The sequence below is a fragment of the Macaca thibetana genome, chromosome 17, assembly GCF_024542745.1.
Source record: "Macaca thibetana thibetana isolate TM-01 chromosome 17, ASM2454274v1, whole genome shotgun sequence".
NCBI lineage: Eukaryota > Metazoa > Chordata > Mammalia > Primates > Cercopithecidae > Macaca > Macaca thibetana.
The window spans coordinates 1,281,074-1,307,703 of NC_065594.1; the positions used below are offsets into that span (position 1 = coordinate 1,281,074).

Genomic DNA, 26,630 nt, shown 5'->3' on the forward strand with positions numbered 1-26,630 from the left:
GGCCAGGTCTCACTTTTTTCTCCCCAGCACTTTGGGAGGCCAAGGTGCAGATTGCCTGAGTCCAGGAGTTCAAGACCCACCTGGGCAACATGGCGAAACTTGTCTACCAAAATACAAAAATTAGTCGAGTGTGGTGGTGCACATCTGAAGTCCCAGCTACTTGGGAGGCTGAGACAGGAGGATTGCTTGAGTCTGGGAGTGGGAAGTTGAAGTGAGCCAAGATCATGTCACTGTACTCCAGCCTGGGTGACAGAGTGAGACCCCATCTCAAATAATTTTTAAAAAAAAAAATTTTTTTTAATCTTTCAGGAATGTTTTGTAGTTAACAGTGTACAAGTCTTTTTTTTTTTTTTTTTGCCTTTTTTGTCAAGTGTTTTTTTATTGTTGTTTGTTTGTTTTTTGAGACGGAGTCTCGCTCTGTTGCCCAGGCTGGAGTGCAGTGATGTGATCTCGGCCCGCTGCAATCTCCACCTCCCAGGTTCAAGCAATTCTCCTGCCTCAGCCTCCCAAGTGTAGCTGGGATTACAGGTGTGTGCCACCGTACCCAGCTAATTTTTTGTATTTTTAGTAGAGACGGGGTTTCCCCATGTTGGCCAAGCTGGTCTTGAACTTGAACTCCTGACCTCAGGTGATGTGCCTGCCTGGGCCTCCCAAAGTGCTGGGATTACAGATGTGAGTCACCGCACCCAGCCTTAGGGTTGTCTTTCGAAAACAAATGTTTTTCTCTTCTTTTTTTTTTTTTTTTAATTTTTTGATACGGAGTCTTGCTCTGTTCCCCAGGCTGGAGTGCAGTGGCCCAATCTCAGCCCACTGCAACCACCGCCTCCCCTGTTGAAGGGATTCTCCTGCCTCAGCTTCCCAAGTAGCTTGGACAGGCGCGTATCAGCATGCCTGGCTAATTCTGTGTGTGTTTATGGAGATGGGGGGGTCTTGCTATATTGCCCAGGCTGGTCCCAAACTCCTGGCCTCAAGTGATCCTCCCAACTTGGCCTTCCAAGGTGAGCCACCTCTCCTGACTATTTTTTTTATTTTTATTTTTTTATTTTTTAGAGATGGGGATTTCACTATGTTGACCAAGCTGGCCTTGAACTCCTGGCCTCAAGTGATCCTCCCATCTCAGTTTCCCAAAGTGCTGGGATTACAAGCATGAGCCACTGTGCCCGGCCTCTTTGTTTCTGTCAAGTTTTTCAGTTATAAGAGTTCTTGGCCGGGCGCGGTGGCTCACGCCTGTAATCCCAGCGCTTTGGGAGGCCGAGGCGGGCGGATCACAAGGTCAGGAGATCGAGACCACGGTGAAACCCCGTCTCTACTAAAAATACAAAAAATTAGCCGGGCGCGGTTGTGGGCGCCTGTAGTCCCAGCTACTCGGGAGGCTGAGGCAGGAGAATGGCGTGAACCCGGGAGGCGGAGCTTGCAGTGAGCCGAGATCGCGCCACTGCACTCCAGCCTGGGCGACAGAGCGAGACTCCGTCTCAAAAAAAAAAAAAAAAAAGAGTTCTTTATATACTCGATATTAAGCAAGACCCTGTCTCTAAAAAAAAAAAAAAAAAAAAAAAAGATATGGCCGAGCGCAGTGGCTCATGCCTGTAATCCCAGCATTTGGGAGGCCGAGGAGGGTGAATCACCTGAGGTCAGAAGTTTGAGACCAGCCTGGACAACATGGTGAAACCCCATCTCTACTAAAAATACAAAATTAGCTGGGTGTGGTTGCGCATGCCTGTGATCCCAGCAACTTGGGAGGCTGAGGCAGAGAGAATTGCTTGAATCTGGGAGGCAGAGGTTGCAGTGAGCCGAGATCGTGCCACTGTACTCCAGCCTTGGACAACAAGACCGAAACTCCATCTCAAAAAAAAAAAAAAAAAAAAAAGCTATTAGTCCCTTACCAGATATATGATTTACAAATATTTTCTTCCATTCTGTAGGTTATCTTGTCTTGATACTGTATCTCATTCTTTTTTATGCTCTTTTTTGTTCTTACTATTCCCTTTTATTTGTGTAAACACTTTAAGTAGTATTATTTTGCATGCTATATAATCATTCAAGTGCCTGAAATCCAACTGACCCTCTTTTTTCCTATTGACTCTTCCTCATGACAGATTATTTCTTTATATATTTTGTAACTTTTGTTTGACTGGTCTTAAATTATGAAAATTGAGAAAGATTCTCTGCTTGGTGAAACTTCGGTCAGGCTCCTAAACCTCTTCTTAGGCCCATCTGTGTGCTTCCTCATAAAATCCAGTTTTAGCAAAGAACCTTGCCGAGTCAATTCAGCAAGAATTTCCCGCACTTAGGATCCTCATCCTTCACCCTCCTCCCAGGGTCTGGTCACCCTGGCCCGTTTTTCGCAAAAATTCTGGTAGGTTGGTCTAGACAGAATCTTCCTCATCCCGATGTTTCCTCTCAGTGATTCTTCTCACTCACTCCTGCCCTGCTCCTTGGCTATAAATTCCCACTTGCCTGTGCTGGATTCAGAATTTAGCCCAATCCTTCCAGCTGCAAGACCCCATTGCAGTAGTTCCTATACTGATCTCCATAGTCCTGAGTAAAGTCTTCCTGATGTGCTTTTTAAATTTTTATTTATTTATTTATTTATTGACAGAGTCTTGCTCTGTCGTACAGGCTGGAGTGCAGTGGCACAATCCGGCTCACTGCAACCTCCACTCCCAGGTTCACGCGATTCTCCTGCCTCAGCCTCCCGAGTAGCTGGGACTACAGGTGCCCACCACCACGCCTGGCTAATTTTTTGTATTTTTAGTAGAGACAGGGTTTTGCCATGTTGGCCAGGCTGGTCTTGAACTCCTGACCTCAAGTGATCCGCCTGCCTGGACCTCCCAAAGTGCTGCGATTCCAGGTGTGAGCCACCGCACTTGGCCACCTGATGTACCTTAACAAATACCACTGAAACAGTTTTCTTTTCTGGCAGTGGGGTAGTCTCTCTGCATTCTATTTTTTTTTTTTTTTTTTTTTTGAGACAGAGTTTCGCTGTTGCCCAGGCTGGCGTTGAATGGCATGATCTCGGCTCACCACAACCTCCACCTCCTGGGTTCAAGCGATTCTCCTGCTTCAGCCTCCGGAGTAGCTGAGATTGCAGGCACGCACCACCACGCCCAGCTAATTTTGTGTTTTTAATAGAGGTAGGGTTTCTCCATGTTGGTCAGGTTGGTCTCGAACTCCTGACCTTGTGATCTGCTCGCCTTGGCTTCCCAAAGTGCTGGGATTACAGGAGTGAGCCACTGCACCTGGCCTCTGCCTTCATTTCTTAATTGCCAGTCATAATTTTTTCTTTCACAGAATCCATATCTTAAACTTGGAAGGAATCTGCTGCATTTCCCTAAAGAGTATTTTGTTTTGTTTTGCTAGAGACAAAAGCAGTTACTGGGGCTTATAACACAGTACCCCTAAGTATGGCACATTGGCATTCTGGTGGTTTTTTAGCTGAAGGAGGCAGGAGTGCCTCAAAAGCAAGATGGTCTCTCTCTGACCTTCTCCTGCCTCTCTATCCTCCCACCTGCCTACCTCCCCACTCCCCGACCCCACTATTTCTCTCCTAAAGCAAGCCATGAAATTGAGAAAGATTACTCTCTGACTTACTTCTTCTGAAAGTAGGTCATAGACCCTTATGTGACATGGGTCCTGCCTGATACACAGAGGAAGGGAATGCTACACAGAGACACGAAGAATCTGGACAAACGGGTTATGCTGAGTTCCCCCAAGCAAACACATTTTTCCCTGAGTCTGTCTCTGTCATTCAAGCCAGAGTACTTTCACGCAATCCTAGTTGACTGCAATCCTCGTTGACTGCAGCCTGGACCTCCTGGGCTCAAGCTATCCTCCCACCTCAGCCTCTTTAGTAGCTAGGACTACAGGTACATGCCACTATGCCTGCTAATTAAAAAAAAATTTTTTTTTTTTGGCCAGGTGCGATGGCTCACACCTGTAATCTCAGGCAGATCACCCGAGGTAGGGAGTTTGAGACCAACCTGACCAACATGGAGAAACCCCATCTCTACTAAAAATACAAAAATTAGGCGAGCGTGGTGGTGCATGCCTGTAGTCCCAGCTACTCAGGAAGCTGAGGCAGAGGCTTGCTTAAACCTGGGAGGCAGAGGGTGCAGTGAGCCGAGATCGCGCCACTGCACTCCAGCCTGGGCGACAGAGCGAGATTCCGTCTGAAAAAAAAAAAAAAAAACAACTCAGGGGAACACATTTATTATAAATAGGTATTTTATTTATAAAGAACATTTTGGGCTGGGCGCTGTGGCTCACGCCTGTAATCCCAGCACTTTGGGAGGCCGAGACGGACGGATCACGAGGTCGGGAGATCGAGACCATCCTGGCTAACACGGTGAAACCCTGTCCCTACTAAAAATACAAAAAAAAAAAAAAAAAAAAAAAAAAATTAAGAGCCGGGCGTGGTGGCGGCGCCTGTGGTCCCACCTACTCGGGAGGCTGAGGCAGGAGAATGGCGGGAACCCGGGGGGCGGAGCTTGCAGTGAGCCAAGATGGCGCCGCTCACTCCAGCCTGGGCGACAGAGCGAGACTCCGTCTCCAAAAACAAAACAAAACAAACAGAAAATTGAGCTTGATATCTAAAAGGTAAGGATGTTTACCCAAGTCATTGTATTTTCACACACTGCTGCACACATCACATGATTTGTCCCACGAGTACAGCCAACAACAGTCGGCTATTTTAGCAGGATGGAAAGGGACCTCTTCCCGGCCCGGGAGGAGGTTTGTCGAGTGCACGCGCAATGTTGTGCGCATGCGCAGGCCGAGTCAACGGTCCTTTTTGGTGCCTGGAAATGCGCAGGCGCGTCATTCCGGCGCCGGCTTTGGCGGAGGGGCGGGGCTTGCGCCGGCGTCTCTTCTTCCAACTGCAGTTTGTGGCAGCGCCATTTTGAATGTGCGGCTGCCGCGGGTGTGAGTCGGCGGAGGACGAGTTGCCGACTCGTCTCCATAGCGGTCTCTTGATTGTCGATATTTTGTTGCCATAGGTTTATCTAGAGACGTATACATATATATAGACACGCTATATAGAAATCTAGGCCTGTATCCGGCGTCCGAGGCGAACTCCCTAAGATGATGTTAAGAGGAAACCTGAAGCAAGTGCGCATTGAGAAAAACCCGGCCCGCCTTCGCGCCCTGGAGTCCGCGGCGGGCGAGAGCGAGCCGGCGGCCGCGGCAGCCATGGCGCTCGCGCTTGCGGGGGAGCCGGCACCGCCCGCGGCCGCGCCGCCGGAGGACCACCCGGACGAGGAGCTGGGGTTCACTATCGACATCAAGAGTTTCCTCAAGCCGGGCGAGAAGACGTACACGCAGCGCTGCCGCCTCTTCGTGGGGAACCTGCCCACCGACATCACGGAGGAGGACTTCAAGAGGCTCTTCGAACGCTATGGCGAGCCCAGCGAAGTCTTCATCAACCGGGACCGTGGCTTCGGCTTCATCCGCCTGGTGAGTGTCAGGCCGCCCGCGCGAGGGAACAAAAGGGCTGCCGGGGCGGCCGCGGGGCCGTGGGCTGAGGCCCCCCTCGTCCTAGGACGCCGTCTCCGTGAGCTGTGGCAACCGTGGCGCCCTCGGCCTCACCGATTCCCCCGGGCGGGATTGGCCGCTTCCCCTCGGGTTTCGAGTTCGCGGTCCCGGGATTTCCTGCGCTCTCGGTGGCCGCCGTTTTCCGCCGCGCGCCGGTCGTGCTTGCGGTGGCTGCGGGCCTGCTGCCCGGCGCTGGCCCGGGCACGGTGCGCTCTGCCCAGGCCGCGAGCGCTCCGGGGTTCCCCGTTGCCCGGGTACCGAAAGGGCCCGGGGGCAGGGGCGGGCGGCGTTTTGGGATGAGAATTCTTCAAGGCAAAAATTGTGCCATAATAGAAACGAAGTGAACGTCAATTTGGAACGGAAGCTTGAGTCGCACCAGACGAATCACTGGTGAGGGTCTATCCGGGAGACTTGCTTCTTAGACGGTTATTCACATCCCATCCTTGGCTTCAACGACACCTATATGCGTTTAAGGGTAGACCACTTTATTTCTAAATTAAATTTATTTATTTTAATAGAAATGGGGTCTCGCCGTGTTGACCAGGCTAGTCTCGAACTCCTGGGCACGAGCGATCCTCCTGCCTTGGACTCCCACTTGATTTCTCACCTCAGTGCAGCCTGCTTTTTACCTCAAACTGCTTAGGTGCCCAAACTCTGTACTCAAGTAACACCGTTTAATCTGCGGTAATGGGACGGTGTTTAGTTTTATGTGTCTAATACAGTGTTTCTCTACCAAACATCCTGGAGAGTTCCACGTTTTTATAGGGGGAGAATAGATGATACACAGTAATACTTCATAAATTACTGATACATACCCTAGTGTCAGAGTAATATAGCTTACTCTCTTGTAATCTAAATTTTGAAAAGTTTTCCAATAATTTATGCAAAAATTGTGATTCCTTTATATTTTTTAAAAATTTGAACAAGCCTGGCCAAACTCCATCTCTACTAAAAATACAAAAATTAGCTGGGCATGGTGGTGCACGCCTGTAGTCTCCCGTTACTTGGGAGGCTGAGGCAGAGGCTGCAGTGAGCTGAGATCACAAAACAAAACAAAAATAGCGAAGGTTTACGCCTTTTTTTTTTTTTTTTTTTTTTTTTTTTTTTTTTGAGACAGGGTCTCGCGCTATCACCCTAGGTAGAGTACAGTGGCGTGATCTCAGCTCCTGGGCTCAAGCAGTTCTCCTGCCTCAGCCTCCCGAGTAGCTGGGACTACAGTCATGCACCCCCAAGCCCGCCTAATTTTTGTGATTTTTTGTAGAGGCAGCGTTTCGCCATGTTGCCCAGATTGCTTTCGAATTCCTGGGCTCAAGAGATCCTCCCGTCTTGGCCTCCCAAAGTGCTGGAATTACAGGGTGAGCCACTGTGCCCAGCCTGGAGCTTTGACTTTCAAAATTGGGTTCTCTGTCTGGACGATACAAAATCTTAATATGTAGAGAAAATTGTAGTTACGTGGTACTGTATTTTTATTACTTTTTTCTTTTTTAAAAAATTAATGTACTTCTAAAACCTTTAAGATACTGTTTTTTTGAGACGAAATCTTGCTCTGTCACCAGGTTGGAGTGCAGTGGCGGGATCTTGGCTCACTGCATCCTCCACCTACCGGGTTCAAGCGATTCTCCTGCCTCAGCCTCCCAGCTGGGACTACGGGCGCATGCGACCACGACCAGCTGATTTTTGTATTTTTGGTAGAGACGGGGTTTCACCCATGTTGGCCAGGATGGTCTCGCCCTCTTGACCTCGTGCTCCACCTGCCTCGGCCTCCCAAAGTGCTGGGATTTCAAAGATGAGCCAGGGCACCCAGCCAAGAGACTGTATTTTTTAGGGCAAACATTTCAACATGTAAGCGGCTTCAAGAGAAGGGCAAATATTCACAACTGCTAATAATAATGAAATAGGGAAATTTCCTTAAAATTCAGGTTAAATAATCATTACATTTTGAATATTATAAATGCATTTCTTTATTTTTTGGACATTAGATAAACAGCTCGCCATTTGGTGAACATTTTTATGCAAAAGTTATCTTTTTTGGCCGGGCGCGGTGGCTCATGCCTGTAATCCCAGCACTTTGGGAGGCTGAGGCGGGCGGATCACAAAGTCAGGAGATCGAGACCATCCAGGCTAACACGGTGAAACCCCGTCTCTACTAAAAATACAAAAAAATTAGCCGGGCGTGGTTGCAGGCGCCTGTAGTTCCAGCTACTCAGGAGGCTGAGGCAGGAGAATGGCGTGAACCCGGGAGGCGGAGCTTGCAGTGAGCCGAGATCGCGCCACTCACTCTAGCCTGGGTGACAGAGCGAGACTCCGTCTCAAAAAAAAAAAAAAATTTACATATGGTAAAGGGTAAAAATTTTAAGTGTACTGGTTGGTGATTTTTTTTTTTCTTTTTTTTTCTTTTGAGACAGAGTGCCCAGACTGGAGTGCAGTGGCATGATCATGGCTCACTTGATCAAGCCTCGACTTCCTGGGCTCAAGTGATCCTCACACCTCAGCCCCTCAGGTTGCAGGGACCACAAGCACACACCACCACACCTGGCTAATTTTATTTGTTTTTTGTAGAGACAAGGTCTCTCTCATGTTGCCCAGGCAGGTCTCAAACTCCTGGGCTTAAGTGATCCCTCCGCCTCAGCTTCCCAAAGTGTTAGGATGACAGGTGTGAGCCACCATGCCTGGCCACTGGTTTGTGAGTTTTGACAAATGTATACGTCTGTTTAACTCAAACCCCTATCAAAATATACATGTTATCACCCCATAAAATGTCTTCATATTTTTTCCTATTCTCTCTTTCTTTTTTTTTTTTTTGAGACGGAGTCTTGCTCTGTCACCCAGGCTGGAGTGCAATTGTGCGATCTCGGCTCACTGCAAGCTCCGCCTCACGGGTTTACGCCATTCTCCTGCCTCAGCCTCCCCAGCAGCTGGGACTACAGGCGCACACCGCCACGCCCGGCTAATTTTTTTGTATTTTTAGTAGAAACGGGGTTTCACCATGTTAGCCAGGATGGTCTCGATCTCCTGACCTCGTGATCCGTCTGCCTCGGCCTCCCAAAGTGCTGGGATTACAGGCGTGAGCCACTGCGCCTGGCCCTATTCTTTCTTTCAAGACTGTTTCTAAAGTCTACTTCTCAAGAGTTGTTGGATTATATGATGTATTAGGTAAGAAAGTGCCTATCTCTTTTTAGGTGTTTACTAACCGCTACTACTATTACTAGTGAGTTAAAAGCAATAAACAAAACGACTGTTTAGAATGCAGTCATCCCTCAGTATCTGGGGGGGATTGATTCTAGGACCTCCTCCAGTACTAAAATTCGTAGATGCTTAAATCCTTATACTGTGTAAAAATGGCATTGTTTTTCCATATTACCCATGCAATCCTCCTGTATACTTTAAATCATCTCTAGATTACTTATAATACCTAGTACAATGTAAATGCTATATGAATAGCTGTTATACTGTATTATTTGGTTTATTTAGTTATCTATTTGAGATGGATTCTCGCTCTATTGCCCAGGCCTGAGTGTAGTGGCTGGCGCTGTCTCAGCTCACTGCATTCTCTGCCTCACGGGTTCAAGCGATTCTGCCTCAGCCTCCAGAGTAGCTGGGACTACAGCCACATGCCACATGCCTGGCTAATTTTTTTTTTTTTTTTTTTGTATTTTTAGTAGAGACGGGGTTTCACCTTGCTGGCTAGGCTGGTCTCGAACTCCTGACCTCGTGATCTGCCCACCTCGGCCTCCTAAAGTGCTGGGACTGCAGGCATGAGCCACTGCACCCAGCCTATTTTATTTTCTTTTATTTAAATTTTATTTTTTATTTTAAAGGAATCAAGACAAGGTCTTGCTGTTTCACCTAGGCTGGTCTTAAACTCCTGGCCTCAAGGATTCTTCCTGTTTTGGCTTAAAGTGCTGGGATTACAGGTGTGAGCCCTCTTACCCTGCCTGTCTGTATTATTTTAAATTGTTTCTTTCCCGAATGTTTTCTTTTCTTTTTTCTTTTTTTGACAACGAGTCTCTCCCTGTCACCCAGGCTGGAGTGCAGTGGTGTGATCTCGGCTCACTGCAACCTCTTGCCTTCTGGGTTCAAGAGATTCTCCCACCTCAGCCCCCCAAGTAGCTGGGACTACAGGTGCTTACTACCATGCCCTGGCTAATTTTCGTATTTTTTGATAGAGACTGGGTTTTGCTATGTTGGCCAGGAGGCAGGTCTTGAACTCCTGACCTCAAGTGATCTGCCTGCCTCAGCCTTCCAAAGTGGTGGGATGACAGGTGTGAGCCATTGGGCCTGGTCCTAAATATTTTTGATCTACTTCTCTTGAATCCATGGATACAGAGGGATGAGTATGTCTCTAAAAAGGGTAACTTCATTTGTTTTTGGAAAAATAATTCTATAGGTAGATTTTTGCAATAAAGGGCAATAATTTCAAGCTGTCATGAACATTTTAGGGATTGAATAAAGAGCTCTTGTGACCTTAAGACATTTTTCATAAGATAGTATGTTTGTATTCTTCTTACATATACATGTAAAGCCTCTTCAGTTGTCCCTGGAGAGTTCCCATAACACAGTGAAAAAGACGTACCGCTATTACATTTACCAGTTCCTTATTTATTGTTTTAGGTGCTGCCCATATTCTACACCAACTTTGAATTCTCCAAGTAGAAGGAAGTTCTCTTACCTTTTAGTTTCAGCAATGAGCATATTTTTTAGTTTATAATAAGTGCATATGTACACTTGCTTCTCTATATAATGGCGAGAACTGTTATAGCTCGTGAATGTTGCCTTTGTTTCTCTTCATGTGATGGTGAGAAATGTGTAACCCATGCCAGTATTTCAGGAGAAGTCATTAATAAGACATTGGCTAGAGCAAGGGGGCTCACACCTGTAATCTCACACTTTGGGAGGCTATGGCGAGAGGACTGCTTGAGGCCAGGAGTTCAAGAGACCAGCATAGGCAATATAGTGAGACCCCCCCATCTCTACAAAAAATTAAAAAATTAGCCAGACTTGGTGGCATACATTCGTAATCCCAGCTAGTCGGGAGGGTGAGGCAGGAGGATCCCTTGAGCCCCAGAGTTTGAGGCTGCAGTAAGCTATGATTGTGCCACTGTACTCCAGGCTGGGCAATAGAGTAAGACCCTGTCTCAGGACACCTCCCTCCCCTGAAAAAAAAACCCAAGAACTAATAGTTTTTACTTATAATATTGAAAAGAAATGAAAATAAAAAGAAAAGGTGATTTGTCTGGCTGTACAGAGGCGGAATGTTTTATTAAGACATAAAAAACAGGCCGAGTGCGGTGGCTCATGCCTGTAATCCCAACACTTTGGGAAGCTGAGGTGGGCGAATCTCGAGGTCAGGAGTTCAAGACCAGCCTGGCCAACATTGTGAAACCCTGTCTCTGCTGGGGTTTCAATACAAAATACAAAAAATTAGCTGGGCGTGCTGGCGTTCGCCTGTAGTGCCAGCTACTCAGGAAGCTGAGGCAGGAGAATCTCTTGAACCCGCGAGGCAGAGGTTACAGTGAGCCGAGATTGCACCATTGTGCTCTAGCCCGGGTGACGGTGCCAGATTCTGTCTCAAAAAAAAAAAAAAAAAAAAAGAGATGAAAAACATAAGGGTATGGAGAGAATTATTCCTTTGATGATAGTTTCTAGCCAAGTTATTGTTATTTTTTATTTTTATTTTTTCTGAGACAGAGTCTTGCTCTGTTGATCAGGCTGGAGTGCAGTGGCGCCATCTCGGCTCACTGCAACTTCTGCCTCCTAGATTCAAGAGATCTCTTACCTCAGCCTCCCAGGTAGTTGGGATTAAGGCGCCGCCACCACGCCCAGGTAATTTTTGTATTTTTAGTAGAGATGGGATTTCACCATGTTGGCTAGGCTGGTCTCAAACTCCTGACCTCAGGTGATCCGCCCGCTTCAGCCTCTGAAAGTGCTGGGATTACAGGGGTTAGCCACTGTGCCCAGCCTCTAGTCAAGTTATTAATATGTTTTTAATATATGTAGGAGATTTTGAAACTACATTGCTTTGAATATTTAATAGTTGGTAACTAGCCTTATGAGGAGCTAATCTTTAAATGATTACTTTTAACAAAACAACGGAGTTCGGACCTTTTAATTAAAATGTTTAAAATGATGATTGAATAGTTAAAAACCCTGTGATACCAAAGTTAAAAGATAAAAAATCAAATCGACCCTGTCAGCCATTTGCTAAAGCTACCTCGTTCTCCCTAGAAGCCAAAGAGTGTTTTAAATTTTTTCTGTTACTGTCATCTTCTAACAATGTTTTTTCTTCCTAAAAAGGAATCCAGAACACTGGCTGAAATTGCAAAAGCAGAGCTGGATGGCACTATTTTGAAGAGCAGACCTCTACGAATTCGCTTTGCTACACATGGAGCTGCCTTAACTGTCAAGAACCTTTCTCCAGTTGTTTCCAATGAGCTGCTAGAGCAAGCATTTTCTCAGTTTGGTCCTGTAGAGAAAGCTGTTGTGGTTGTGGATGATCGCGGTAGAGCTACGGGAAAAGGTTTTGTAGAATTTGCAGCAAAACCTCCTGCACGAAAGGCTCTGGAAAGATGTGGTGATGGGGCATTCTTGCTAACAACGTAAGTTTTAAATATCTTGTCCTTCTTCTATCCAGTTACATATGGGCTTCTCTTTGTTCTGGAATTCTGTCTTTCCTTGCAGTTGATACTAGCATATGGTAAGTAGGTGTTGAGTAAAAATTTTTGTGTACTTGTAGGAGTCAAGAGTCATGTACTTTCTTCAAACTTCAGAGTTTAAATCTCAGCAGTGTTTTGTATTATGATTTCATTTAACTTACTGAACATATATATACAAAGTAAAATCTGTGAAGTTAAGATAATCCTTTCAGAAACTGTTATCAGCTTTATTGACATCTAATTTACCTTCATAAAAAGCACCTCAAGGGTGCGGTGGCTCAAGCCCCAGACTTTCAGCGGGTAGATCACCTCAGGTCAGGAGTTCATGACCAGCCTGGCCAACGTGACACGAAACCCCGACTCTACTAAAAATACAAAAATTAGCTGGGCGTGGTGATGTGCGCCTGTAGTCGCAGCTACTGGGGAGGCTGAGGCTCGAGAATCACTTGACTCTGGGAGTCGGAGGTTGCAGTGAGCCGAGATGGTGCCACTGCACTCCTGCCTGGGTGACAGACTGTCTCAAAAACAAAAACAAAAACAAAACAAAACAAAAAAAACCCTCATCTCTACTAAAAATACAAAAATTAATTGGGCGTGGTGACACATCCCTGTAATCCCACCTACTCAGGAGGCTGAGGCACGAGAATTGCTTGAACCTTGGAGGCAGAGGTTGCAGTGATCCCAGATCGTGCCACTGCACTCCAGCCTGGGTGACTGAGTGACCTTGTCTCAAAAAAAATAGTACCTTGGGCCAGGCTCGGTGGCTCACGCCTGTAATCCTAGCATTCTGGGAGGCCGAGGCAGGTGGATTGCCTGAGCTCAGGAGTTTGAGACCAGCCTGGGCAAATGGCGAAACCCTGTCTCTATTAAAAATATGAAAAATTAGCTGGGCTTGGTGGTGTGTGCCTGTAAGCACAGCTACTTGGGAGGGTGAGTCACCAGAATTGGTTGGACCTGGGGGACGGAGGTTGCAGTGAGTTCAGATTGTGTCATTGCACTCCAGACTGGGCGACAGAGCAAGACTCTGCCTAAAAAAAACAAAAACAACAACAACATAAAAACATCTTGGGGGCTGCGTGGTGGAGTGCACAGTAGTCTCAGCTATTTGCCCTGTTGTCCCAGCTATGCAGGAGGCTGAGATGGGAGGATCACTTGAGCCTAGGAGGTCGAGGTTGCAATGAGACCCTGTCTCTATTTAAAAAGAAAATTAAAAAAATAATAGTAATAAAATAATTTAAAAAAAATTCTGTTGTAGAGCTCAATGAGGTGGTTTTTTTTTTTGTTTTGTTTTGTTTTGTTTTTTTTTGGGAGATGAGTCTTACTCTGTTGCCTAGGCTGGAGTGCAGTGGCAATCTCGACGAACTGTAACCTCTCCCTCCCACGTTCAAGCAATTCTCCTTCCTCAGCCTCCCGAGTAGCTGGGATTCCAGGCGTAAGCCACTGTGTCTGACTAATTTTTATATTTTTAGTAGAGACGGGGTTTCACCATGTTGGGCAGGCTGGTCTGGAACTCCTGACCTCAGGTGATCCGCCCACCTCGGCCTCCCAAAGTGCTGGGATTACATACATGAGCCACCATGACTGTCCTGTATTTTTGTAGAGACTGGATTTCACCATGTTGGCCAGGCTGGTCTGGAACTCTTGACCTTAAGTAATCCACCTGCCTGGGCCTCCCCAAGTGCTGGGATTACAGGCATGAGCCACTTCGCCCGGCTGAGCTCAATGAGTTTTAACAAACATATGTACTCATGTAACGCACTGCCATAATAAAAATACAGAACACTTCCATTACCCCACAGAAGTTCTCTGTGCCTTTTTACAGTTATTTTGTACTCTACCTGCCTTAGATAGCTATTTCTGTTACTATAAATACGTTTTGTGTTTTCTAATATTAAGTGAAATCATATAGTATGTATTCTTCTGTGTCTGGCTTCTCTTGCTTAGCATGTGTTTATGAGATTTCATTCATATCTTCGTGTGTATAGTATTTTGTTCCTTTTTATGGCTGAGTCGTATTCCATGGTATGGACATAACTGTGTTTTGTCCGTGATATATGGATGGATATTTGAGTTGCTTACAACTACTGGCCATTGTGAATAAAGCTACTATGAGTATTTGTTTACAAGGCTTCTTGTAAATATTAGGCTTTCATGTGACTTAGGTAAATATTTAGGGGTAAATTCTGTATGTTTAACTTTATAAGAAACTGCCAAGCTCTTTTCCATAGTGGTGTACCATTTTACATTCCTACCAGCAATGAGTGAGTTACTTCTAGTTGCTCCACATTTTACCCACACTTGGTGTTTTTATTTTTTATTTTTATTTTATTTTATTATTGTTATTTTTTGAGACGGAGTTTTCACTCTTGTTGCCCAGGCTGGAGTGCAATGGCGCCATCTCAGCTCACTGCAACCTCCACCTCCTGGGTTCAAGCAATTCTCCTGCCTCAGCCTCCCAAATAGCTGGGATTACAGGCATGTGCCACCATGCCTGGCTAATTTTGTATTTTTAGTAAGACGGGGTTTCTACATGTTCGTCAGGGTGGTCTTGAACTCTGGACTTCAGTTTGGCCTCCCAAAGTGCTGGGATTACAGGCGTGAGCCACCACGCCTGGCCTTATTATTATTATTATTTTGAGACGAAGTCTTGCTCTGTCATCCAGGCTGGAGTGCAGTGGAGCGATCTCGGCTCACTGCAGCCTCTGCCTTCCGGGTTCAGGTGATTCTTCTGCCTCAACCTCCTGAGTAGCTAGGACTAGAGGCGCGTGCTACCACGCCCGGCTAATTTTTGTAATTTTAGTAGAGATGAGGTTTCACCAAGTTGGCCAGGATGGTCTCCATCTCTTGAGCTCTTGATCCGCCCATCTTGGCCTCCCAGAGTGCTGGGATTACAGGTCTGAGGCAGTGTGCCTGGCCTATTTTTAATTTTTTAATTTTTTTTAATTTTAGTTTTTTTAGTTTTTTTTTTTTTTTTTTTGAGATGGAGCCTCACTGTTGCGCAGGCTGGAGTGTAGTGACGTGACCTCGGCTCACTGCAACCTCTGCCTCCAGGTTCAAGCAGTTCTCTGCCTCAGCCTCCCGAGTAGCTGGGATCACAGGTGCCTGCCACCACGCCCAGCTAATTTTTGTATTTTTAGTAGAGACAGGGTTTCACCATCTCGGTCAGGCTGGTCTTGAACTCCTGACCTCCTGATCCACCCGCTTGGCCTCCCACAGTGCTGGGATTACAGGCATGAGCCACCGTGCCCAGCCTATCTTTAATATTTTGTTAATTTGTTTGTTGAGACAGAGTCTCCATGTGTCGCCCAGGCTAGAGTGCAGTGATTCCATCTCGGCTCACTATAATCTCTGCCTCCTGAGTTCAAGTGATAATTGTGCCTCAGCCTCCTGAGTAGCTGGGACTACAGGCGTGCACCACTATGCCTGGCTAAGTTTTTTTTTTTTTTTTTTTTTGCAGTAGAGATGGGGTTTTGCCGTGTTGGCTAGACTGGTCAGGAACTCCTGGCCTCAAGTGATCCACCTGCTTCAGTCTCCCTGAGTGCTGGGATTACAGGTGTGAGCTACTGTGCCCAGTTGCGCTTGGTGCTTTTTAGACTTAGATATTCTAGTTAGTTTAGCGCAATCTCATCATGATTTAAATTTTAGTTTCCTCATGACTAATGATGAGCATCTTTTCATGTGCTTTTTGGCCAATTATATATCTTTCCTGAAATATCTAAAATATTTTTGTCCATTTTTTTTAGATGTCCCCCTTGTTCTTTTTTTTTTTTCTGAGACAGAGTCTCGCTCTGTCGCCCAGGCTGGAGTGCAGTGGCACGATCTCGGCTCACTGCAAGGTCTGCCTCCCGGGTTCACGCCATTCTCCTGCCTAATCCTCCCGAATAGCTGGGACTACAGACACCAGTCACCATGTCTGGCTAATTTTTTTTGTATTTTTAGTAGAGACGGGGTTTCACCGTGTTAGCCAGGATGGTCTTGATCTCCTGACCTTTTGATCCGCCCACCTCAGCCTCCCAAAGTGCTGGGATTACAGGTGTGAGCCACCGCACCCGGCCCCTCTTTGTTCATTTTTAATTGGGCAGATTGTCTTCTTACTGAATTATCAAATCTAGGTATGTCTGTATTATAAATCTTCCTCCCAGTCTGTGGCTTGTTTTTAAATTTTCTTTTCTTTTTATTTATTTATTTATTTTTTGGGGACACGGTCTCGCTCTGTCACTCAGGCTGAAGTGCAGTGGAGTGATCTCGGCTTACTGCAGCCTTGACCTCCTGGGCTCAAATGATTCTCCTTCCTTAGCCTGCTGAGTAGCTAGTACTGCAGGCATGCGCCACCACGCCTGGCTAATTTTTTGATTTTTTTTTTTTAAAGTAGATACGAGGTCTTGCTGTGTTGCCCAGACTGGTCCCTAACTCCTGAGCTTAAACTATCCTCCTGTCTTAGCCTCCCAAAGTGCTGGAATTACAGGTGTGAGCCATTGCATCTGTGAAATGTTTTAACTTTTAACAGTGACCCTCAAAGAGCAGATGTTTTTATATTTTGTGAAGTCCAAATTTTGTCAATTTTTTTTTCTTGTATGGTTTGTTCTGTGTCCTTGTATGATCTTTGCCTAAGATTGCAAAACTTTTCTTATGTTTTCTTGAGAAATTTTATAGCTTTTACATTTATACATTTTGAATGTAACGTAAAAATCCTTTTTATTGTGCAGGTTTCCAGTTGTTCGGCACCATTAATTGAAAAGATTTATGATTTCCCCTTTGTTACCCTGTTACCCTTGCATCTTTATTAAAAAAACCTGGGAAAAAAATCTGTACTTTTTTTGTTTCATTGACCAGTTTGTCAGTTCCAAAATCGTACTTGCTTAATTACCATATTTACCCTAAGCTTTGAAATCAGGTTATAATCATCCAATTTTATTTTTTTAGGTATTTAGGTTCTTTGTATTTGCTTATTGTATGGTGCTGTCAGCTCTTGGTTGGGATCATTCAGATGTTTTAGGGTTTAGAGAATTGAATTTAAAAGTTTTTGTTTCCTGGCTCCATGGAGCTTAGTTGCTGATTTGTAAGCATTTTAAAACTTATTCTTGACTATTAAGCATTGATACTAAAACTGAGATTCATGCTATATCTGCTGTTTTACAACACAATCTTGTCAGAGGCTTTGCTCTTATTCTCTTAGAGAATGCTCTTCAGATTGTCATAGATTTTGCTTTTCCATTTTATTTTAATTTAATTTTTAATTTTTTAATTTTTTATTTTTAATAGAGATGGGGTTTCACCATATTGGCTACGCTGGCCTTGAACTCCTGGCCTTAGGTGATCTGCCTGCCTCAGCCTCCTAGAGTGCTGAGATTACAGACGTGAGCCACTGCTCCAGGCCTAATTTTTGTATTTTTTGTAGAGGTGGATTTTGTCATTTTGCCCAGGCTGGGCTTCAACTCCTGAGCTCAAGCAATCCACCTGTCTCAGCCGGCCGCAGCCTCCCAGAGTGCTGGGATTACAAGTGTGAGCCATTGTTCTTGTCCTTTTTTTTTTTCTTTTTTTTCTTGAGGCAGTGTCTCAGTGTGCCTCCCAGGCTGGAGTGCAGTGGCATGATCACAGCTGATTGCTGTGACCTGCTGGGCTCAAGTCATCCTTCCACCTCAGCCTCCCAAGTTGCTGGGACTATAGGCATGCACCACCACACCTATAGGCATGCACCAGCCACCCCATGCCTGGCTAATTTTTGTACTTTTTGTATTTTCGCCACATGGCCCAGGCTGACCTTGAACTCCTGGGCTCAAGCGATCTGCCTGTTTTGGCCTCCCAAAGTGCTAGGATTACAGTCACAAGCCGCCGCTCCTGGCTGGTAGGATTTAATTAATTAATTAATTTATTTATTTATTTATTTGAGACAGGATCTCGCTCTGTCACTCAGGCTGGAGTTCTGTGGCATGTTCTTGGCTCACTGCAACCTCTGCCTCCTGGGTTCAAGCGATTCATGTGCCTTAGTGCCTCAGCCGCCTGAATAGCTGGGACTACAGATGTTCACCATGCCTGGCTAATTTTTGTATTTTTAGTGGGGACGGGGTTTCACTATGTTGACCAGGCTAGTCTCGAACTCCTGACCTCAAGTGATTCACCTGCGTCGGCCTCCCAAAGTCCTGGGATTACAGGCGTGAGCCACCGCGCCCCGCTGCAGGCTTGCTCTTTTAAACTCTTCCCTGCACGCTTTTCCTGTGCAGAAGAGTACAAAAATAATTTTGTACTTTTCCTATTTTATGTTTATATTTGTTTTTTTTTTTTTTTTTTTTTGAGACGGAGTCTCACTCTGTCGCCCGGGCTGGAGTGCAGTGGCCGGATCTCAGCTCACTGCAAGCTCCGCCTCCCGGGTTTACGCCATTCTCCTGCCTCAGCCTCCCGAATAGCTGGGACTACAGGCGCCCGCCACCTCGCCCGGCTAGTTTTTTGTATTTTTTTTTAGTAGAGACGGGGTTTCACCGTGTTAGCCAGGATGGTCTCGATCTCCTGACCTCGTGATCCGCCCGCCTCGGCCTCCCAGAGTGCTGGGATTACAGGCTTGAGCCACCGCGCCCGGCCTTATGTTTATATTTGAAAGGGATTACTTTTTCCAACATTTTATTTGCTTTATCATATTTTTCCATTAAAGGAGATTACTTTTAGACAAAAAAAAAATTCTTTAAGAAAAACATAATATTTCCATTGCCTGTTGAAAGTAATGAGTTATCTAGAAAAACCTGCTAGTAAGTATAAATTGCTACTTAACTTTTGAGGAAAGCAACATTAACCTTTGATATACTATCAGTGCTAATTGGATCCAATTTTAGTTTTTTGCTTTCTTTTTTTGTAAAGATTGATATTTCCTTATTTGTTATTTGTAGTTATTTGTAAAGATTGATACTTCCTTATTTCTTAGAGGTCTTCAAAAGAACAAAAAGAAAAATTAAAAAAAATTAAAACAAGCTGAATTGTAGTAGTAGGCACCTGTAGTCCCAGCTACTCTGAAGGCTGAGGTTTGCTTGAGTCCAGGAGTTTGAGACTAGCTTGAGCAATGTAGTGAGACTGTCTCTCAAAAAAAAAAAGAAAAAAAAATTAGATCCCTTTTCTTAAAATTACCACATAGATCTATTGTGTCATTTTGTAAATTTAAGATATCATTGTTAGATCCTAGTGATTTTATTTTTTCTCCATCATAAAATATTTTATTAATATTATCATCCTGTTAATCCACTGCATGGCAGCCTGGGCAACAGAATGAGACCCTGTCTCAAAAAAAAAAAAAGAAATTACATACGCAAAATATTGTGTATCTTTTAAGTCACTTTTTTTTTTTTTTTTTTTTTTTAAGGCAAGTTCTGCTGTCACCCAGGTTGGTGTGCAGTGGCATGATCATAGCTCATTGTAACCTGGAATTCCTGGCCTCAAATGATCCTCCCACTTCAGTCTGCCAGAGTGCTGGGATTACAGGCAGAAGCCACCTTGCCCGGCCCTTAAGTCGCCATGTTTTTAGTACTGTATATTCTACCTTGTTTCCACAGTTCTAAGGAAAGATCAGCCACAATGAGGAAAGATCAGTCACAAATACGTAATTTGTATTATATATCATTACAGAAAACATGAAAACCCCAGATGTATACTAGTTGGTATGGTTAAAAAAATTATTGTGCATGCATGCAGTGCGTAAAATGGTGCCATTTTACATTGAGTACATTGGATATCTGGAAAAAAGCATGTATAGGTGATTCACTTTATGTAATGTTATGCATATATCCAACAGAAAGGCAAGTCTTAAGTGGTTTTCACAAAAATGTGATCAGAGCTCCTCTCCACATGTTAGGATTTCAGGGGCCTTCTTTCTTCTACAAAACTTACTATTTAAGTTTTTCCACAATGAAACATTTTTCAAGTGTTTTTGTAAATAAATTAACGCTTTAAATTTTGGTATTTTCAGGCCTGAAAGAACACTGAAATACTTTTTCCCCTCTTACCACCCAAAAAAAACCTTCAGTTTTTTTTTTTTTTTTCCAAGACAGAGTTTCAGTCTGCCGTGCAGGCTGAAGCGCAGTGGTGTGATCTCTGCTCACTGCAACTTCCACCTCCTGGATTCAAGCAATTCTCGTTCCTCAGTCTCCTGAGTAGCTGGGACCACAGCTGCCGCCCGCCACCACGCCCAGCCAATTTTTCTGTATTTCTTAGTAGAGATGGGGTTTTACCATGTTGGCCAGGCTGGTCTTAAACTACCGACCTCAGGTGATACACTCGTCTTGGCCTCCCAAGGTGTTGCGATTACAGGCATGAGCCACCACGCCCAGCCAACTTCACTTTCATTTAATGAATTCTCTTTACCAAGAACTGTGCTAAGTGCCCTACTTTTCTTCTTTCGTTATCATAACAACCCTATGATGCGCTGAGAAAACTTTGGCTAGCGCGGGTGAACCTCCTAGCTGAAGGATACATAGCTCATAACCTGCTCTAAACCCCAGGGCCTCAGTACCGAAGCCTCTCTCTTTCAGTCCTTCACGTTTATAACCAAACTAATGATTGACTTGGTGGTGAAATGGGGAGAAAAACAAAAATCCAAGCAGTAACTTCAGATTTAACATTATGGTTGAAGACTTTGATTTGTTTCTTTTCCGTCTGTTTTCTACTTTTTTTGTTTTGAGACAGAGTCTCCCTCTGTCTCCCAGGCTGGAGTGCAGTGGCACGATCTCGGTTCACCGCAACCTCTGCCTCTTGGGTTCAAGCAATTCTCCTGCCTCGGCCTCCTGAGTAGCTGGGATTACAGGTGTGCGCCACCACGCCCAGCTAATTATTTTTATATTTTTTAGTAGAGACGGGGTTTCACCATATTAGTCAGGCTGGTCTTGAACTCCTGACCTTGTGATCCGCCTGCCTCGGCCTCCCAAAGTGCTGGGGTTACAGGCATGAGCCACCGTGCCCAGCTGTTTTCCACTTACTATATACTTACATTTGCAAAAAGAGTAACCTGGGCAGACGTAGTCGCTCATGGCTGTAATCCCAGCACTTTGGGAGGCTGAAGCGAGAGGATATCTTGAGCCCCGGAGTTTGAGGCTGCAGTGAGCTGTGATTGCGCCACTGCACTCCAGCCTGGACAACAGAGTGAGACACTGTCTCAAGAAAAAAAAATAAATTTAGTTATTATACCTATGGCAAACAGAATTTGAGTTTTTGTTTGTTTGTTTGTTTGTTTTTTGAAATAGTTTTGCCCTTGTTGCCCAGGCTGGAGTGCAATGGCACAGTCTTAGCTCACTACAACCTCCGCTTCCTGGGTTCAAGTGATTATCCTGCCTCAGCCTCCCAAGTAGCTGGGACTACAGCCATGCACCACTACACCCAGCTAATTTTTTGTGTTAGTAGAGACGGGATTTCACATGTTGGTCAGGCTGGTCTCAAACTCCTGAGTGATCCACCTGCCTTGGCCTCCCAAAGTGCTGGGATTACAGCCGTGAGCCACCGTGCCCGGCCTTAGGTTGAGTTTTACAAACTTTGGTTATACCTAAAGATGAAAGTGAAATAAACAAGATGAGTCAGAAGGTGGACAAAGGGAGCTTCTATAGGGAGTGGTGTATGTACAATGAAACCATAGATGTTAACATTTTAGCATGTGTTCCAATAAATAAAAATAAGATACAGTCCCTTAAGTAATTCCCTTGTACACAATACATACCCATGTTCCTTGGTCTTTTTATGTTGTGTAATTGATGAATGTGGTTGTGATTGATCTTTGCTTACTGGTTTATGTGTCTCTCTAGAAGTGGAATTGTAGGAGCAAGATGAATATAGAGAGAGAGTGGTAGAGGGAGACTATAAATTTGTTTGTATCGATTAAGTTCCCTCTTAGAAATCTGTACTTCTTCTCTCCCATACTGTGTAAGAGTTGTCTAGTGGCCCAAACTTACATGTGAAAAGTGTACAATTTGTTAAAATCTCTAACATATTTGAGAGTACAGAGATGTCAGAGTTTTCTCTCTTACTACTGATCACGGTTTCCCTTGGCTTCATATACTTTTGTCATTTCTGATGAATGACATATCATCTGCTTAGTTCATTTTTCCCTCTTAATTCTGTTTCTAAAGTTTGTTTGAAGGGGGGTGGTCTTGTGTTACTGGAGGGGTTTGCTTATTTCTTTGTTGGCCCCTGCTTAGGTGTACCTCTTGTCTGGTTCTGTTACTGTTCTTTGTTTGTGGCCCTGCCATAGCTTCCAGCGGATGAATGGTCCATAAAATGCATCATTTTCATTTTGGCCCTGGGCCTTTTTGGGTACTTTTAGAAGTACCATGTCTTAAGTCTCTTTACCTTTGGGTTCCTATTCAGTTTATGTGAGGTTTCTATAATCTCATTTCACCACTTCATGATGTTCCATACCTGCTTTAACTGTTTCCTTAAAATGTCTTCACTAACTCAGTAATAATTTTGAAAAGTTTTTGTGTCTTTTCTTAACATTTAGGATCTAAAGTCTGTGTCAATCTCTGGTATTATGTGTAAGAGAAACTTTTGGAGTTCAAAAACCCCCTTCATCTTTCTAGCTTAGTTTTTTCTCTCTGAAGCATCACTATTTTGAAGGTAGTATAAATAGATTTTAATTGCATGGTGAAGAGCCAGTCTCAAAGGAAATTTTAATATCAGTGTGCCATCCATTCTACTTATTCCTCCTCCCCTCCATGAACTCTCCTTTTCTCCTGTTTTACTCAAGAAAACAGTAAAGAAGGAGGGCCTCTAGTCATATCTTTCATCACCCACTCTTCTTGTCACTTCCTTCTCCCAACTTTTCTCCTTGAATGTCTGGTGTCTTCTGCCTTCCCTCTTTCCCTTTTGTCTGGCTAACATCTTTTATTTTTATTTTAATTTAGAGATAGCGTCTTGCCTTATTGCCCAGGCTAGAGTTCAGTGGCTTTATCATAGCTCACTGCAGCCTCAAATTCCTGGGCTCAAGTGATCTTCCCACCTCAGCCTCCTGAGTAGTGTATGCCACCTGGCTAATTTTAAAATATATTATAGAGACAGGGTCTCGTCATCTTTCCCAGCTGGTCTCAAACTTCTGGGCTCCAGCCATCTTCCCCGCCTCTGCTTCCCAAAGCACTGGAATTACAGATGTGAGCCACTTCGCTGACATGTTTTAGATCTGATTCTCAGCTTTAACATTATTTTTTTTTGAGACAAGCGTCTCGCTCTGCCGCCCAGGCTGGAGTACAGTGGTGCGATCGCCACTCACTGCAACCTCTGCCTCCTGAGTTCAAGCAATTCTCATACCTCAGCATCCTGAGTAGCTGGGACTACAGGCATGTGCCACCACGCCTGGCTAAATTTTGTAGTTTTAGTAGAGATGGGATTTCACCATGTTGGCCCCACTGGTCTCAAACTCTTAACCTCAGGTGGTCCGCCTGCCTTGGCCTTCCAAAGTGCTGGGATTACAGGTGTGAGCCACTGTGCCTCCTGGCCAACATTTTTAAGAACTTCCTGGACAATACTGATCGATACAGGGAAACCGGGTGGTGGGCACAGGTGGGTGGGTTGAGGTGGTGGGACATGTTGATGATAAAGATACATACTTAGAAAATGTCTCACTTGAGAAAAATGTCTCAGAAGTATCATTTGTACTCATAAAAATCAGTCAATAGCTGAAGCAGTGGCTATGATGATGACCACACATATAAAACATGAGTTAGGTACAAACTCGTTTTCATCATACTTTCTAAATGTTAACTATAGCTGTTATGCTGGTTCATGATTGTTGCTTTATTTACTCATCTTTTTGTGGCTTTTGACATTCATCTCTCTCTGGCTCAGTAAATGTTTATTGACTGAATTTTTTTTTTTTTCTCGAAATGGAGTCTTGCTCTGTTGCCCAGGCTGGAGTGCAGTGATGCAATCTCCACTCACTTCAACCTCTCCCTCCCGGGTTCAAGCAATTCTCCTGCCTCAGCCTCTTGAGTAGCTGGCACACACCACAATGCCCGGCTAAGTTTTTGTATTTTCAGTAGAGACGGAGTTTCACCATGTTGGCCTGGATGGTCTTGAACTCCTGACCTCAAGTGATCTGCCTGCCTTGGCCTCCCAAAGTACTGGGATTACAGGCGTGAGCCACTGCTTCGGCTATTGACTGATTTTTATGAGTACAAATGATACTTCTGAGACATTTTTCTCAAGTGAGACATTTTCTAAGTATATATCTTTATTATTATAAAACATTTCTTTTAAGAAGGTATTAATTCTTGGCACCGTGTTAATTTTTATGAATGCTTTTATACCTGTCCAGGACCCCTCGTCCAGTCATTGTGGAACCCATGGAGCAGTTTGATGATGAAGATGGCTTGCCAGAGAAGCTGATGCAGAAAACTCAACAATATCATAAGTAAGATTTTATTAATAGTTAATTTGTGTATGTACTATTAAGGGTGTTCATTACATTTGTTTTCAAATATTGTTGGATTATGAGGTGTCTGTTTATTTATATAATCTGGGTAATAGAGTGGTCTAGTCTACATGGAATGCTAGTTTTCTGTTTTTTTTTTTGAGATACTGTCTTGCTCTGTTGCCCAGGCTGGAGTGCAGTGGTGTGATCTTGGCTCCCTGTAATCTCTACGTCCCACATTCAAGTGATTCTTGTGCCTCAGACTCCCGAGTAGCTGGGATTATAGGCATGCACCACCATACCTAGCTAATAGTTTTCTTTTTTCATATGGGTAAAACATACTAATTTTTAAAGAAATGTCTACTTTTATAACTGGGGCAGGGTGGGTACTAGGACACTGTCAATAATATTTATGCCAGAAAAACAACGAAATCTAGATAACGTGAAAATACTTTTTTTTTTTTTTTTTGAGATGGAGTCTTACTCTTGTCACACAGGCTGGAGTGCAGTGGCGTGAACTCGGCTCACTGCAACCTCCACCTCCCGGGTTCAAGCGATTCTCCCTCCTCAGCCTTCCAAGTAGCTGGGATTACAGGCGTGTGCCACCACGCCCGACTAATTTTTTCGTGTTTTCAGTAGAGATGGGGTTTCACCATGTTGGTCAGGCTGGTCCTGAACTCCTGATCTTAGGTGATCTACCCGCTTTGGCCTCCCAAAGTGCTAGGATTACAGGCGTGAGCCACCACGCCCAGCTGAAAATACTTCTTAAGTTTTATTTTATGCTTCAAGTCTATTGTAGGTTAAAAGGAGACTTTTGGTGTGCCAGGATGGAGCAGGATATTCCTAGTTTAATAACCTGGCACAGTGGAAAAACTTTTAGAGGTTGCAAAAAATAGCTCATTTTCAAAATGTTGTATGTTTATTCTTTTGCCCTTTCACTTAGAATAATACAAGTATATTTACATTAACTGCTTATATGAGTGCATTCTTTTTAAGTTTATAAAGCTTTATTAAACATTTCAAATAGCTGTGCAACGAACACACCAAATAAAAGTTGTAGAATAGCAGTCCAAATGTTTCACAAGTATGGCCTCACAGTCCCATTCCCTAGATGGACTGCCTCCAGTTCTGTTCTCTGCCTGTCCCACCTCCCTTTCCCCTCCAATTACTTTACTTTTGTAGAGCGCATTGTATTTTTAAAAATCAGTCACTTATTTATTTTTTTTTTGCAGGGGAGGAATGAAGGGTTTTATTGAAAATGAAAGTACACTCTGCAGTGTGGGCCTGAGCATAGGGGCTCGAAGGCCCTGTTACAGAGTTTTTGTGAGTTTAAATACCCTCTACTTGGGGTATGCCCTGTGTAAATGAAGAGGATGAAGTAAAGTTACAAAGTCATTTACTTGGTGTATGCCCTATGGAGAGGATATTTCCTGTTATAGCTGAATTGTGAATTGGCCTTCTGTTCCCTGCTTCCAGACTCTATTTTCTTGCCTCATCTCCCCACTTAGAGATGTGATCCTCATAAATCTTTATGGGAGGCAGAGGAACCAATGGTCTTTTTTCCTGTAACTGCTTCATGCTGACTTGGGTTGTGGTCTCTACCTATTGGGGATCACAGAACTCGCGCCCTGCTGCATCTAGTGGAGGCCTCTCGCCCTGCTCCATCTAGTGGAGGCAGGGTGGCTTCTCGGTGGCTAGGGGTGGTGTCTTCGCCTGGAACTGGCTGGAACCTTTGTTGCATGATCATCTGAAGCTTGATGGTCTCTCAAGGGTTCCAGTGGGTGCACAGTTCCAAAAGTGTGGAGGGACCCTTTTCATTTGTGAGACCATGAACCCAAGGTTCAAGGTCCCAAAGTTTTGTTGTAGTGTGGATGGCAAGGACAGTCTTTCTTTCTTTGTTTTGAGATGGAGTCTCACTCTGTTGCCCAGGCTGGAGTGCAGTGGCGTGATCTCAGCTCACTGCAGCCTCTGCCTCCCAGGTTCAAGCGATTCTCCTGCCTCAGCATCCCAAGTAGCTGGGAGTATAGGCGTGTGCCACCATGCCCAGCTAGTTTTTTTGTATTTTTAGTAGAGATGGA

General features: G+C 44.6%; 1 protein-coding gene across 11 annotated transcripts in view; it reads left to right on the plus strand.

The window, feature by feature from the left end:
* The first annotated feature begins 4,830 nt into the window (after positions 1-4,830).
* PSPC1 (paraspeckle component 1) overlaps positions 4,831-26,630 on the plus strand; it is a 106,047-nt gene continuing 84,247 nt past the window's right edge. For all 11 annotated transcript variants that reach the window (XR_007720785.1, XR_007720784.1, XR_007720787.1 and 8 more), the window contains exons 1-3: positions 4,831-5,451; positions 11,824-12,125; positions 24,457-24,552. Coding sequence is in view for 7 of the 11 variants with exons in the window: in XM_050766485.1 (XP_050622442.1) it covers positions 5,080-5,451; positions 11,824-12,125; positions 24,457-24,552 (770 nt within the window). In the remaining 4 variants the exon portion in view is untranslated. The remainder of the gene's footprint in view (positions 5,452-11,823; positions 12,126-24,456; positions 24,553-26,630) is intronic.